Genomic DNA, 14,934 nt, shown 5'->3' with positions numbered 1-14,934 from the left:
GAAATCACAGACATAGGCAGAGACGCAGGAACAGGTAGTATCTCATTAGTAAAAACACCACATAGAACATATTTAACATAGTTTAATTTGACCATACAAGAAGGATGCTGAAGAAACCTTCACACACAATGTTTTTGTAAACTTCTGTTTCACATCAGCGTAGGCCTACTTACGACGGTCTTTTTTCCGTACTTTTGATTTTGGTGCTGCCATGAAGAAACAGAAAGGGAGAAGAAACATCAGAAGTGAATTGCAAAATACGAGTGCCAGCATTGCTTTAAGTTGGGAACAAAACAGATCCATTAACGTGAAACCTACCATTAGGATTTTCTTGTCTGTAGAAAGCTTTTAACAGTTCCACTGCTTCTTTGGCATAATAGCCAGAAATGCACTGTTCAAATTAGAATAATGTTTATGAGTGCATCTGAAAATAACATAGTCCATGCTTCAAAATAATGCCTTAAGTATAGAGTAATTGTAAACAACTGTACTGCCTATTCCGCTAACTTAACACGTGCCTTTAACTATTTGGGGGTCAGAAAATCATCTTTCCAGGCTGAATACCTAATATATTTTAAAAATACAATGTCAAGACTCAGTAGAATAAGCCATTTCCCTAGTAACTTAAAAGTTAGGTAAAACTCTCTTAAAAATTAGTGCATAAAAGTTTTACTTAAGTTACTTTCATGCATTTTCAACTTACACCATATACTTGGCAAGCACTTGGAAATGTAAGAGATGTATATTTGGGTATTTATAGAAATTACCAGAAAACATTCTTTCACACACAATTTTTTATTCCTAATAGTCACCTCTTAGACCTTTTTGGTCCTTCCAAAATATTTTTCCCATCTATGAACATTAATAACAAAGCATTTAAATGTCACTAACACTAAAGGAAATCCCCATCCACAATAGAAAGGAATTCATTACACCTATGCATCCCATTGCAGCTGCCTAAAGAAACAAATGAAGGATCTGCAGGATCATGAATCTTCTCCTTTCTTTCCTCTGAACATACAGAAAAATTAAATACCACATGCCAATGTTAGCAAATGAACACTCCTGCAGTATGGACAATACAAATTAATTCAGATGATAGTCTCACAAACACCCTGACAGAAAGATGCTTACTTAATATGTTAACAGTAGACTGCTAAATGGTATTGTCTTGCTGACTTAAATTCTTTCTGAACCTAGAGCCTTTAGTGTTTATTTACAATGCTGAAATGTACTACCTTTTACATTCATTAAATCATAAATGTTAAGTGCAGAAAAAAATTCTAAGAACTCTAATCTTAAAGGACAAAGATGTCTCTTTCTCCCCACTCTGTTCCAATGCTTCATTATCCTTACGGTTCAGAAAAATCTCCTGATACCTAAACCTCTGCCACTTTTGCAGTCCATATTTGTTTTGGGATTTGAACTATATGAAGTCAATCTAAGGTAATGCATTTCACCTCATGTATGAATAGACCAGGAGCATGAATGCAATCACTTCCAGTGGTTCAGCTAAAAAGAACAAACTAGTAAGTTGCTGCTACCTGATCTTTATTGATTATATGTTTATATATTCTACAGCTTAAAACAATTTTTCCCTTGTCTCCTCCTGCAGCTGTTACTGTTCTGAGTACTGCCCATCTTTTAGATACACTTATTCTTTACCTTGTACCATGAGTATAATTCTTTGCTCTCTTCTTTGATGCATCCTTTTAAATAATTTATGATTACCAGGCTTTCCCTCAATTTTCTTTTCTTTAAGGACTTACAGTTTTCTTGTTAAGTCAAGTTTACTGGACATCTGATCATCTTTCATCTGGAACCCCTTAAACTGCTCCATAACATTCTCAAAGCATAGTACCCTAAGCTAGGCATAGTACCCTAGCTCTAAACAAAGGAAAACATTTTATAGCTTACTTCAAATGGTTCTCCTGTGTCTACCATATCATCAGATGAGATGCTCAAAACTGAGCCACAGCCTCCAAATCGCTCATTTTGACAGCCATATATGACCCGTGGAATTTATGTGAATGAGTTAAGGTATTAAGTGAAAACCAAGCAGGAAGTAAAGTAGCCTGATTAGTCATTAAATTTCACTAAAATGTGCTTGTGCTTTTCAAACTACATTAGTCTGCACTGTAATTCCTCCCTCCTAAAATCAAAACTTATTTCTGAATAATCTAAGATGCACGACATTCCTCAGAAGCATGAATCCCAAAACAGAGACATACAAAGCCGTTTTACTACCTCTTACACTGTTCAGAACTGAACACTGAACTGAGACTAGCTGATTTTATGTAATAGCAATTATTTCTAAAGTGTATTTTTATATCCCTAAGAGAAATCATTGTTTGTCGTAACTGCGCCATTCCTCTTTTGTTCTTGAATCTCTCGTTACTTACCATGCAGTAAATGGAGGATGGCACAGACTCTCAAGCAATAAGATGGTAACCCTGTTGGCTTTGCCTGACAGTGTCCAGCCCCTCTCTGTAGGCTCGCTAACAAACAACTAATATTTGGACGTGTGGTTTCCCAGCATGAAAACCATTAAAGGATACTCATCAAGCGCACAGCAGCCGCACACATGATGCACGGCTCTACGGTTACGTACAGTACTGAGTTTGAAAACACTTCCTCGTGATTTTTATTGTTTTGCCGGCACCAGTCCAGGACCTGATCAATTGCCACCATTTCTGCATGTCGAGTAGCCTAGGAGATAAAAATAAACATTTTCTTAAAAGTTTGTATTGATTCACACTTTAAACTTCTCACTTATACAGACACAATGGAAATAGAATACAGTGTCATAAAATTATTCGTTCAAGTCAAAGGCACAATAGCCTGATGTCTGGTTTATTAGTAGTGCAATTACTTTCACTTCTGTTGAAAAAGTAACATAAGGCTTTCTTGAGAAGTCCCATGTTAGCACACCATTTTGCTTGTCAAGTTGCAGAAGAGATTTTATGAGAAAACATTTTCAATTCTGTGCAGCCCAAACTGCAGAAGAAATACGTAACCCAAGTAAGAATACATTCAACTTCAATCTCATATGCAGCACATCAAGATCCAGAAGCACACACCTGTTCTTTCTTCTACCTGTTTATAGACAGAGGAGTCTGCTTGGAAATTCTCCTCCCTGTCAAGCCAGCATAAGAAAAGCTCTATTTGCAGATCACGGGACACACAAAGCCCACTAGAACAACTCATCCAGCCCACAGCTTGCTTCCAAGACCAAGAATGCAGGTCGGGTGAATTTCTCTGGCAATAGTAAGAAACTGCTCTTAGCTGGTACCTTTCCCTCTGACAATTTTAGTATGCCTGCACAGAACTGAATATATTGTGACTACTTAATAATTTCAGTGCATTTCTGGAACTGACTGGCCTACTATGTAGGCACAGCACTTTCAGTTTGCATGAGGTTTAATACTGGTCAGGAATACATACATACACAGCAAGTCTCTCACCTAATAGGCAGGGACTGCAGCACATGCCTGATTACAAGAATATTGATTTCTCTTTTTTCAATCCAAGATGACTGAATGGTAAGTAGCACAGAGGTCACAGCAATAGGTATGGCACAAAAATGTGAACACAATAGACGTGCTGAATTTAATTGCAGAGAGCTCCAGAACAATCTGTATTCTCCCAGTATTGCTCCGTAATGGCCGCAGCAGCGTGTTTTTCCGATCAAATGTTACAGTAAAAACATGACAAAGTACTAGCTATGAAAGGAGTCTCCGGTTACAGAGCCTGATACGTATTTGAATTGAGACTGTATTTTCCTTCTTTTTAATCTTCTTGGGAAAAGGGATGTTTCTGATCCAGGAGCTAGATTAAGACTTCAGCAATACAAATTCTACTTCTGCTACATATGCCTTTGTGTGATCTTAGATAACTTGCTCTCAATACATGAATTTGGGTTAGTTTCAGTACTGCAAAGATAAATGGTGATAACTGCAAGTTGCTGTACACTATATGGCAAAGGACTCATGTATAAATAAGTTAGTGGCAAGTTTAATATTGTCTAAAAATGTTTTAAAACTCCTACAGAGATCTACGTTGCCTGTGCCTACATTAACAACAGGAGCATGTCCACAGAGCAGAACAGTGCTGAGGACTTGACACCAATTCAAGGGAGTTCACACTGGACTAGCTCCAGTTTAGTCGCATGGAGTATATTCCCATCAACAGCTGGAGAGCATTAGGTATGCTCTTTGAGTGCATCTTTTCAGTATAGCTTCAGCTGAAAGGAAGAGTTTGCTGTCTCCGAGACACAAACCAAAGCCTGGTAAGCAGGCAAGAAATTTATTCCAGGCATGCACTTGTAATTTCAGCTAACATAGTAATGAGCCCACTAGGAATAAAAACATGGATCTGAATCAATATGCAGACATGATTCCTCCAGACCTACTAGTGAAATGGTGTCGTGAAGGTTCCCTTGTTGAATAAATAGATCATATCAGCTGAAGTCTCAGTGAAGACACATTATGGAGATACTAAATGCAATGCCCTCCTGCAGAATGATCCCTCAGAACTACTACAGCTCCTGTAACTCAAAGTGTAAGTTGAGGCTATTCTAATTTTGTGCCCCTCAAATCAGAGACATAAACATCATGGTAGCTTTTCAACTCCTGAGCATGAATTAAAAAAATACAAGCAATCAGCCCTTGTTACCAGAGCACAACATGACTCCAGCCTACAACACTGCTTTGTATAGTGAGTAAACAAAGTGGCTTTTAGGCCTCTGCTGATCTCGGGAGCAAAAGTTAAGAAGAGCCACGCAGTCGGTGTAAGTCATACCAGCTTCTGTGGTAACAGAAAAGAGAGACACAGAAAAGATTATTACACTACTATAACAAAACACTACTAGTTCCCAGTGCAGCCACAACTTCAGTGACGCATACTGTTCTGCTGTCCTCACCTCATCAAGTTATGGCAGCGCCAGAACACATTTGCCACAGGGTGGAAAAAAAAGGTGGTCAAAGTTACAGAACAGTCTCCGTACAGAGACTAAAGAGACTATGTCTCTTAAATCACTAGATGATACCATTAGTTTTCCAAGTAAAGACAACTATGGCAGAGGTTTATAAAAATAATGAAAAATGTGGAAAAACACAGTAAATTTTGATCTATTAATTCCCCTAACAAGTGGGGACCCAATGAAATTAGCAGGCAGCAAATTTAAAACAAACAGAAGGAAGTACTCCTTCACAAAGCTTGTAATTAAATTGAGGAACTCATTCCCACAGGATGCCATGGAAGCCAACAACATAAAAGAGTTCAAAAAAGGTTTAGACAAATTCATGGAGGATATGTGCACAGACAGCTATCAGAAGCAATGATCCAGACAGTCTTGGGTTCTGGAAGTCCTGAAGCTATTCACTTCCAAAAGTGGAAAGGCTATGCAAGGGAAGACTGTACACTAGTCTTTTCTTGTTTCTTGAGCTTCTTCCCTAAGCATCTGCTAAAGGTCACTCCTAAAGACAAGACACGGGGGGAAAAAAATGGCCTTCTAGGTCTGCCTTAAGGTTTTAATTTATATTGAGCTGTGTCCAGATACTCATTTTTTACTGACATGCTGTGTGTAAAATAACATATGAAAAAAGATGATTTTCATCTTGAGTCACTGACTCAGTTCAGTGTGTTCTGTAAGCCCTATGATTTTTTAATTTGCCCTAGTCTTTTATGTTACTGTAAAGCCAAAACGACAAAAGCAGGTAAAAGTAGAAAGGGGAAAAGAAAACTGTTAGAGAGTGGTGAATGGTGTTCCAAGGAGGAATGAGAAGTTGATGTCACCAGGGAGAAAGCCTTGACACTATTAAAATAGTACCCCAAACTGTACAAATGTCTTTACAGACAAATAAAGACATCATCAGCACCTTCTGAAACTCAGACAAGCATTAACAAGTGAGAACAAAGGGGGCCAAAGCTCCAATTTCTATATTGTCCTGCGGCTTCATTAGTAATTTGAGTGCAAACAATACTTAATTTCCAATTATCATGTACTGTACATGCAAGATGCTGTGGGCAAAGACATATGCTACAATGACCCAAGAGGAGATAACAAAGATGAGAAGCCTGCATGTATCAACAAATGACCTAGAAGAAAGAACATTTCAGTGAGAAACATACGATTGCAACATACATGGAAATAAAGATGCCAAAAGACAAAAAAAGCTCTAGTTGGGAGGGGTCACATACATTATAAGGAAGAAAATTTTAAGGTTGGTCTGAGGCAAGACTGCGAACAAGCAAACAAATGTGGGAGCTGCCAGAGGGAACACAGAACTGGCGCGAGCTCGAGAACTATCGCCAGGCTGTTGAGAACGAGCGTCTTACACAGACATTCGTTGCACTATTGCCCAGTGAATACAAGCAGTGACATGCCTAACTATTTTGAAGTGCTGACGCCACAGCCATGCTCCTAAAAAATAAATAAATAAATAAATAAAAAACAGAACTGTATGTAAACTCCCGTCTTCCAATATCAACTTTTTCCAGGAGAGTATGATGATGATCAGTGATTTTGAAAATTACTCCCACAGAGTAAGAAGTAGTATCTCTAATGTTAGTGTGTTCTGTTGTGGACACGCAGGGCAGAAAAAGTATGCAAGGTGACAAGAAACAGACTGAAAAAATCTGAAAGCTTTCAGCAACTACACCTTTTTGACAAAACAAGCAGTTTAGGAACTGGATGAAGGAGTAAAGGAGATACTACCTGCACCTAACGCCAGCCAGTTACATCAGAGGATGCAGGGACTTACAGAAGAAGACAGGAAGATTATCTGACACAAAGCTTAGTGGTTATTTGACTTCTGAGCAAGGGCAAAGCTGTAGGGAAGGACTGCAGACCTAAGTGGATAAATGACTTTTTTCAAACGTGGAAAAAAGTTTTCTAGGGATGAAGAATGCCATCATGAATCTACATTTTGGATGTCAGCAAGCAAAGACTAAAGTAAGAATCACCAAAAGTCGACCACGTAATATAAATTATGTAAATAGTAAAAATGTCTTGAGACGAAACGTGTGAAAAGGTTAGAGCTACTATAGTGACTTTGGCGTGAGACTCAAATACAACACCAAAACAAAATTAATATTTTGGCTCTTCAGTAAAGATGACACTGAGAATGGGGTGGAAAGGCAGAATAAGAGTATAGAAATTACAGTATGTGAGATACAGAACTGAGACATTAGAACGCTGAAAATACCTGAGGCACAGAATAGGGGCAAAAACCAAGTTGACAGATCATATCCATCACAGAAATACCAAAGAACTTGTGCAAATGGCTGCCAGTCCCATAGCTATGCTTTTAATACATCAAGGGAAGAGTATCGCACCACTGAAACCTGTCAGAGCAGAGTCACTGCAACAAAAAACAGGAAGGACAAACAATTCTGACAACTACAGATCCAGGCTGGTCTCAAGAGCAGAACAACCAACGCAACAAACTTTGAGCGTAATATAAGGACTAGTCTGTAAAAGGGAAACAAAATAAAATACAATGTGGATTTGCATCCAGGAGTTGGCACTAAATTAAACCAGTAACTTTCTCTGACAAATGTATTTTTCTAGGCAAAAGAAATATCAATCCCTACTCTCTGGGCTTCAAAAAAGTATCTGGCATAGCACAACGTAAATAAGTATTGTCAGTCTGGGGAAAACAGCACAGTACAGAAAATCTAAGGTGGGCAAGCAAAGAAGAGAAGTTGCACTGAGAGGGGAAATATTTGCCTAGAGGGAACTTATCAGCAATGATGCTCAAAGATTATTTTGATATAAACACTTTGATTATAAACATTTTCATCTGGGCCATTGGCATTAACTGGAGAAAGACCTAGATAAAACAGCTAGCAACATGTGATGAAGACGTCATCAGAAGAGAGTGTCAGAGAATCACTCAAGAAATGGATGGTCCTAAAAGGCAGGAGTGGGGAGAAAACAATACACTAAGTATAACAAAATGGCACTAACGACAAAGGCAGCTCCAAAAAAGAGAGGCAGACTTACTTCCAGGGAGAGTGGAAGTATTACTGCTATCAAACGAGGCCCAAGAGAAAGTCCATCTGGCATAAAACACACAGTTCTGGTTAACTGAATTCAAGAAAGGTGAATCAAAACTGGCATGGATGTACAGAAGAATTAGAATGAACACAAAAAGAGAGCTTGCCTTCTGAGAGCCTTGGGAAAAACAAAAGCTGAGAAGGGTTATGACTTTAAATACATCCAAGCTATGTAAAACACAGGACGATGCTGGCGGGAGAACAGATATAAATGGATCTTAAAAAGTTTAAACTGGAAATCAGATGTTTTCTAGCCATCTAAGGAATGATGTTCTGGAGAAGTCCTCCAATATGAGATGAGGCAAAAAATTAGATTTAAAGTGGAACTTGACAAATTTATGATGTCTGCTGGAACTGCCTCAGTGGTTCCAGAGTTGTTTGTTTTTTTTCCCTTCCTCTCCAGGATTTTTCCTAAACAATGCCAGAAGTCCTTAAGAGAAAACTGAAAACACTTTCCCACATCCACATTTCATAGTAAGTGCCTCTCTGGAGCTCACAATTTCTTTCACAGTGTATGGAGCAACTAACTGCATGATCGGAAATTTGGATGCAACGAGCACATCCAGCGTTTCCTGTCACTATAATGTAAACATTTATGAAAATTAAGTGACAAAAGAATTGCAACTTGAGCTAAACAGAAACTTAAAACTGACTTGGCTTTCAAAGATACTAACAGCTAAGATACTAACAGCTTACTGTTTCCAAAATGCAGCTGGAATTTTTGAAATCAGGCCACTTGGATTTATGTACGTACATTCAAGCAAACCTGATGCTAATATAAAAAAAAGGCAGAAAACTTCCCTAATATTTTAAATTGATTATGATTTTGTTATTAGTCTCACCAGTTATGTTCTGCTCATTTACCATCATATGATTTGTATGCAGCAATTAACTCTAGCACAATTTTCCCAAAAAGTATCTGCTTTCCTATGGTGTTTACACAGACAGAATTTGAAATACCTATCTTCTATGCCACCTAACTTTCTTGAGTTGTTAAAAAAATATTTTAATACGTTATGAATGTCTTATAACATAAATTAGTATAATAGTTCATCTTTACTGGTATATTTTTGAACCTACGAGACTTATTTGCACCTTTTATCACATTTTGAGAATAGAGACACTGAATATAAATTTCAGCCAGATCCTGCAATCAGATCCATTTACACAGCTACAAAAAATCTTCACTGACTTTAACGTGTCTCTCAGCATGCATAAGATCTAACTTTATAGCTAAAACTGCAAGCATCAGGTCTAAAAATCTAAAGGTAATACTTTTGTGAAAGGAAGAAGAGTGGAAATCAAACATCAGGTTTTGTTAGCCTATGCACTCTGCAACCGCGCACAACTTCCCAGCTCCTTGTCTTCTCCTTTCCCCTTCCAAAACGATTCCTCTGTTTGTACGGGAGTTTTCCTAGAAAAGCAAGAGAGCTGGATTTTCAGTTTACATGTCATGACCTTTCAAAAAGCTTATAGCACAATCCGAAATTGGGAAGCCCTTCTTTGCGGAGAGGCAGTGGAGCAGGAGTCCTCGGGTCCCCGGACGGGCAGGCAGGGAGGCCGTTTAGCGACGGGCCGCGGCAGGTCGGGCTGGCGGGTGGCCGTGACGATCCCGGGGGCCTTTCCATCCCAGACGCCGGCTCGGTGCCAGCCTGCCGGTAACACCCACCTCTCCCGGCCCCGCTGGGGGCAGCGTGCCGCCGGGACGGCCTCGCAGCCTCCTCCCCCCGACCCTCCCCAGCCTCCCCGGGACGCGGGGCCGAGACCCCCCCGCTCCCCGCTCCCCCCCCACTCACGTTCTTGGTCTCGTTCACCTCGTTCCTGCCTTCCCCCAGCACCCGGCCCTCGTACACCAGCAGGCAGCCCACGGGCACCTCCCCGACCTCCAGCGCTCCTCGGGCCTGCGGGGGGACACACGCGGCCGGGATGAGCCGGGAGGCGGCGGGGGGGGGGGGAGCACGCGGAGCCCGCCCGGCCGCCCCCCGCACCGACCACTTGGAGGGCCCGCTCCATGAAGCCGAGCCGCGTCGCCTCGTCCTCCATGGCGGCCCCGGCGGAGCGCGGCGCCGTTTCCGGGGGACGCCCGGCGAGGCACCGCGGGCGGAGCCGGGGCCGCCGCCGCCACCTCCCCTTCCGCCGCCGCGGGGAGGCGAGGGGAGGCCGTGCTGAGCCGAGCCGGGCGGGCAGGATGCTCCGCTCCCTCTGGAGTTTCCTCAAGCGGCACAAGAAGAAATGCCTCGTCCTCGGCACCTTCCTCGGCGGTGAGCGGCCGGGGAGGGGCTCGTCCCGCGCGGGGGGGAGGAAGGAAAAAACCCCCTCGGGTCCCGCTGCTGGCTGGCTCCGGGCCCCTCGGAGCCCTCCCGGCCGGCACGGGGTTATTGGTAGCCGGGACCGGGTTTGGAGCGGCGCCTCGGGTCCGTCCCTGTGCCGTGTAAGCGTCTGGTAAAGGGGGGGTCTCCCGAGACTGGGCGCTTCTCACGAGGTGCAGCCGCGGCTCTGCCTGCCCAGGCGTCACCTCCGCGTGCGTTCCCTGCAGGTGGCACGGGTTTAAGTGTTACTGAGCTGCCGAGGAAGGCTTGGCTTGCTTATACCCCCCGGAGCACGCCCAGGGGGTTAAATATCGGGGGCTGAAGTATTTCTGCAGCACATCTTGGCTCTCAGCTTTTGATTCAGGTGAGGGCTCTTGTGGAGGTGACTGGATGTAATTCTGACTCCCCTCGGCTGTTGTGGCCTCCGCAGCCTCTCAGCGTGAACTCCTTCAGCAATAAGTTAGGCAGCGGTTACTGAAAGCAGCTGTCGAGCCCCTTTACCCCTTCTCCTGCAGGTTTTCTGGCTCTACAAGTACAGCAGAAAGTCATGGTTACCAGCTTCTGAGCCCGCTTACAGCCCACCATGGCAAGCTGAGCTGATTTACTTTAACGTGACAAGCTGAAGACTGTGCCCCCCCCTTCACTGCCCGTGTGGGAGTGCCAGGTGGGCAAATGGGCCTAGTAAAAGCACAAGTTGGCCTGGTTTCAGCTAGCCAACGTGGAACAGTGTCTGGGTGGGCAAGCAGATATCATGGGGCTGATGGCTCTCAGTAGTCCTGATAGCCAGAAATCCTAAATTCATCACACATAAGTGGCCTTCTGTCAGCCCGGGAACCATTCTAGTGTCACTGAACTTGCAGTTTTTTGCTTACGGTGGATGCTGTTGAGGTACAGTTTGGTACAACTCTCACTGACATGCTATTGACTGTGTGAAGTACACTGAAAAGATAAAAATTTGGGACTCTGTGGTAAATTGGAGCAACCACGAGCAGGAGAACATCGTGAGCTGCCATCAGCTGCAACTTGCACCATAATGTTTTAAGGCAGCTGGGGAGATGGAGGGATTTACTGCAGAATGCTACACTACACTTGTTTTGCAGCTGAATCACGTGTGCTTTGGCCATCTGTGTGTTAGTTATGGATCAGACCTTAATCTAACTCGAGTTATGTCACGGCACTGCTAAGGAATGAGAACCCCAGAATCCACAACTGATTCTTCACAAAACATTGATTAAAGCTGAAAGGTAGAATGCAACTTCACCTGATTACTTTTATTTAAAGACAGAATATTCTGAATTGGCTGAATGATGTGAGAAAAGCAGCCTAATCATCTGCTGATATAATGTCAGAGAGTGGACACTACGTCTCTCTGATGTATTTTTCTTAAGAGCTGTAGTTGCAGTTTCTGGGAAGGAGGATGTAACAAAGGAAAATGGGACATCACAAGCTTAATGATTTTAAGTCTTTGACTGGCAAGCATTCAGAGATTGATGTGAATATTTAATTATTCATTAGACAACACAGGAGAATCTCTACATTGTTACTGGTACAATGTTTTATCAGTGTTGCATTACTGAAGAACCACAAACATCTGAGTTGGTTGGTACCTTTGCTTACAAATTCCATGCGTGTTATCAGTGGCTTTGTCGTTAACGTAATTTGTGTGACTCCCAACACTCATATCTTCATAAATAGAAAAATCTCTTGCAAAACCCTTGAGGTAAGAGCTCAGGCTGATGGAAAAGCAATTGAACTGTGTGTAATTTTCGCTTTGATTAAGAAGACCTCAACTTTGCGAAGACCTTAGACAAACCCATTCTTCAGGGGTTTGTTCTTTTAGCAAGAACATACTTGAATCTCTTCCAGCGGGTAAAAATCTAGTGTTCAGGGATCAGAAACATTATTTAAAGAAGAGAGAGTTAGCATGTCTGAGTTCCAAGGACATGATAGATTCACTTGTTCTTGATGGATGGGTAGATTTAAAGTGGTTTATATTTCAGTGCCCAGCACTGAAGGCAAGTTAAAATGGATACTACAAAATGATTCACTGTTTAAATCCTCGCTGCTGTAGAAGAGCAAGTTCAGCGCGTTCGAAATGTATGGTTCTGATTTCAGTGGTGAATGAGTTGTTACTCAATTTCATCTGTTGCAACCTTCAGCTTGCAGAAAGAGCATTTCAGTTCAGATGTCTGTCTGCTTGCCCAAGGCAGTTGCGTTGGCTTGTGAACGAGTGAAAGGGCATTCGTTACATGGGTTTTGGTAGAAGTCAGTGGTGCCAACAGAATAAGGCTTTGGTGCTTTCCTGTTTTATACATGATTTTTAACCATAATGAGATGATTGTATGTCAGTTGATGCATGGTCTACTTGAACATAAGAACAAATCACAACTTAGGGAGCTGCTGATGTTCTGAAAGGATCCAGGCTTCTGTGTGTTAGCACCGTTTCTAAATAATGAAATTCTTGGAACTGAATTTGGGGGGTACGGGAGGAGGGAGATACGGCAGCGAGAGTAAAAGTTACACAGGGTCAGGAGGAGATTTCCTGAAACTTGATGCCTCCCAGTTACTGGTTCCACTCTTCTGCTCACCTTTCCATCCCACCTGTGAAGAAAGGAAGGGGCTGAGGGAGAAAGTCATAATTTACGCGATATAAGAGAGATCCCATCTGTTTGAGGCCACTGGCATGAAGATGTGAGAGCCGGTGGATTTTGTAAGCTGCTTCCGTTACTTATGTTTGGATGGGAAGAAACTACCCAGCAGTGATAATTATCTCAGTTCGCTGCTCAGAGGAGAATCAAAGTGTCAATTCTGCAGAAGATGGGTATTGTAGACCCCAGATATTCACGTGGTGTAGGACAGCCAGTACAAATGTAAACGCATTTCACTTTGTAGATCAATTTGAGTTCAGTGTGAAATGTAGTTGGAGATCCTTGCTGAGGTTCCTGTACCTGAATTCATCGATGTCAGCTGCCATAATCCTTGTTTGTATTTTCCGAACCATGCATGGTTCAGAAATGCTGGGACTAAAGTTGTTTGTGTAGTTCATACATGAAGAAGAAAAAAAAGATTTACATAGAAATTATCCTTTGTGCAGTCTCATCATTGCTCAATTTTCTTAACTCCTGGTTCTGTTTGGGTCATAGGGGAAAGGTACTACAAGAAGTTATATCTGTACAACTGTGTAGCTAATTAGACATGAGCAAAATGTTGCTGCTGATACGTTTTGCTGACCTCCTATCCCATATTGAGAGGTAAAATTGAGATACCTTATCTATTGTAAAAAAAAAAATGGTGTTTCCTCTGTTCTTAACAGAGATTTTCAACATGTCAGTTTAGTTTCTTACCATCACGTTAGCTGATGTTGACGTTATGGCAGTTCTTAGGACGTGGCTTCCTCTGGTCCCGCTTCCAGCTCTAAGCGATGGTACCGTCATGTAATGCGTTCAGCCTGGACTTCTAAGTCTGCATGATTTTCTAGTCTTCCGAATTACTGTACTGTATGTCCACACAGATACACACAGTAGTTCTAAAGCAAAACGTGCACACATGCAGACTCCCAGGCTGGCAGCTCGTGGAGATATCCCACGATCAGGAAGCTCGCAGGGGCTCTGCTGCTGAGTGCAGGCAAGAGTGACCTGTGTGCAGGCATCCCTTGTCTCGGGGCTGGAATTGCCCAAGTGCAGCGTCAAGTTCTCCCAGCTGCTCGGAGGCGCTGAGGAGAGCCCTTCCAAGCCATGCAGTTAGTAACAGACTCAGTTTGCTGCTCACATGCATGGTTTTTTTTGTGTGTTTTTGTTTGTTTGTTTCCTTAAGCTGCGTGCATGATGCAGCTTTTCCCTTGGCTAGCTTCTAACGTGTTGTGTTCTCAAAGGTGAAACTGGAGTGTGCGATATCGATTAATGATGGGTCAAAGTTACCTCTTCGTTCTGGGCAGGAGGAGAGAAATACAGCTGCTGCTATCTGGTGTTGCATCGCTTGAACTGAGTGTCTTTTTTTCTGGAAACTCCTTGTTAAACCCGGGCGGCTGCTAATGCAACTTCGGACCCTGGTGAGACGCAGCAGCTGGTAGCGCAGAACACTCGCGCTGCTTTAACAATCAACTGTTAAGCAATTAGCTGTCTCAGTCTTAATTATAAAGGTGCTGCTCCAGCCTATCTCTCTAGGGTATGCGCATGATTCCTCTTGAGTTGTTTTGCTTCTTGTGGTCTCATGACTGCCTGGGCCCTGTATACATACAAGAGCCATTTTTTTTTTTAAACCTGTGTAACCTTTCTGCCAAAAAAAAATGGAGGTAAATGATTTATTTGGGGCAGAAAAATGAAACGAATGTTGTATTTTGGATGAACGGTTATGTCTGAATGCATTGTGGAAAATGAGGTGGAAAGAAATGATTGGAAAATATTGTTTTGAAAAACTTTGCTTATACTAAAAAAAGCTAATCGTTGCTGTTTCAGTAAGCAGCAAAAATAAAATCGGTACACTGAAGGTCATGTCCGAGATACACGTTCTTGGCAGGAGTGGATTATTCTTTGGAGAAAAATAATTGTTAGCTTTGAAGTCTCAT

General features: G+C 42.3%; 2 protein-coding genes across 2 annotated transcripts in view; one reads left to right on the top strand and one right to left on the bottom strand.

Annotated features, from left to right (window-relative positions):
* Window positions 1-64: 64 nt before the first annotated feature.
* On the bottom strand, window positions 65-10,186 carry ADAT2 (adenosine deaminase tRNA specific 2). Its single transcript, XM_080584046.1, has 6 exons — window positions 10,054-10,186; window positions 9,858-9,962; window positions 2,559-2,709; window positions 1,918-2,024; window positions 319-391; window positions 65-206 (listed from the first exon to the last, which is right to left on the bottom strand). Exons 1-6 carry the CDS (start codon window positions 10,102-10,104, stop codon window positions 166-168), a joined length of 528 nt encoding a protein of 175 aa, XP_080440172.1. The 5' UTR covers window positions 10,105-10,186; the 3' UTR covers window positions 65-165.
* The window catches only part of PEX3 (peroxisomal biogenesis factor 3), a 20,612-nt gene continuing 15,779 nt past the window's right edge, over window positions 10,102-14,934 (top strand). Inside the window, exon 1 of the mRNA XM_080584044.1 lies at window positions 10,102-10,322. Within this exon, the coding sequence (XP_080440170.1) occupies window positions 10,103-10,322 (220 nt within the window). The 5' untranslated portion in view covers window position 10,102. The remainder of the gene's footprint in view (window positions 10,323-14,934) is intronic.

Source organism: Anser brachyrhynchus, assembly GCF_964034855.1.
Source record: "Anser brachyrhynchus genome assembly, chromosome: 3".
Lineage (NCBI taxonomy): Eukaryota > Metazoa > Chordata > Aves > Anseriformes > Anatidae > Anser > Anser brachyrhynchus.
The sequence above is the reverse complement of the archived record's forward strand: the minus strand, read 5'-3'. Positions and strand labels throughout refer to the sequence as shown.

Bases quoted from the DNA above. Each gene is read 5' to 3' on its own strand.
- ADAT2 (XM_080584046.1), bottom strand. From the start codon at position 10,104: ATGGAGGACGAGGCGACGCGGCTCGGCTTCATGGAGCGGGCCCTCCAA. The intron at 2,710-9,857 runs GTGAGTGGGGGG...TTTATCTCCTAG, and splicing joins AGGTGAACGAGACCAAGAAC to GCTACTCGACATGCAGAAAT. The intron at 207-318 runs GTAGGTTTCACG...TCTTCATGGCAG, and splicing joins CAGACAAGAAAATCCTAATG to CACCAAAATCAAAAGTACGG.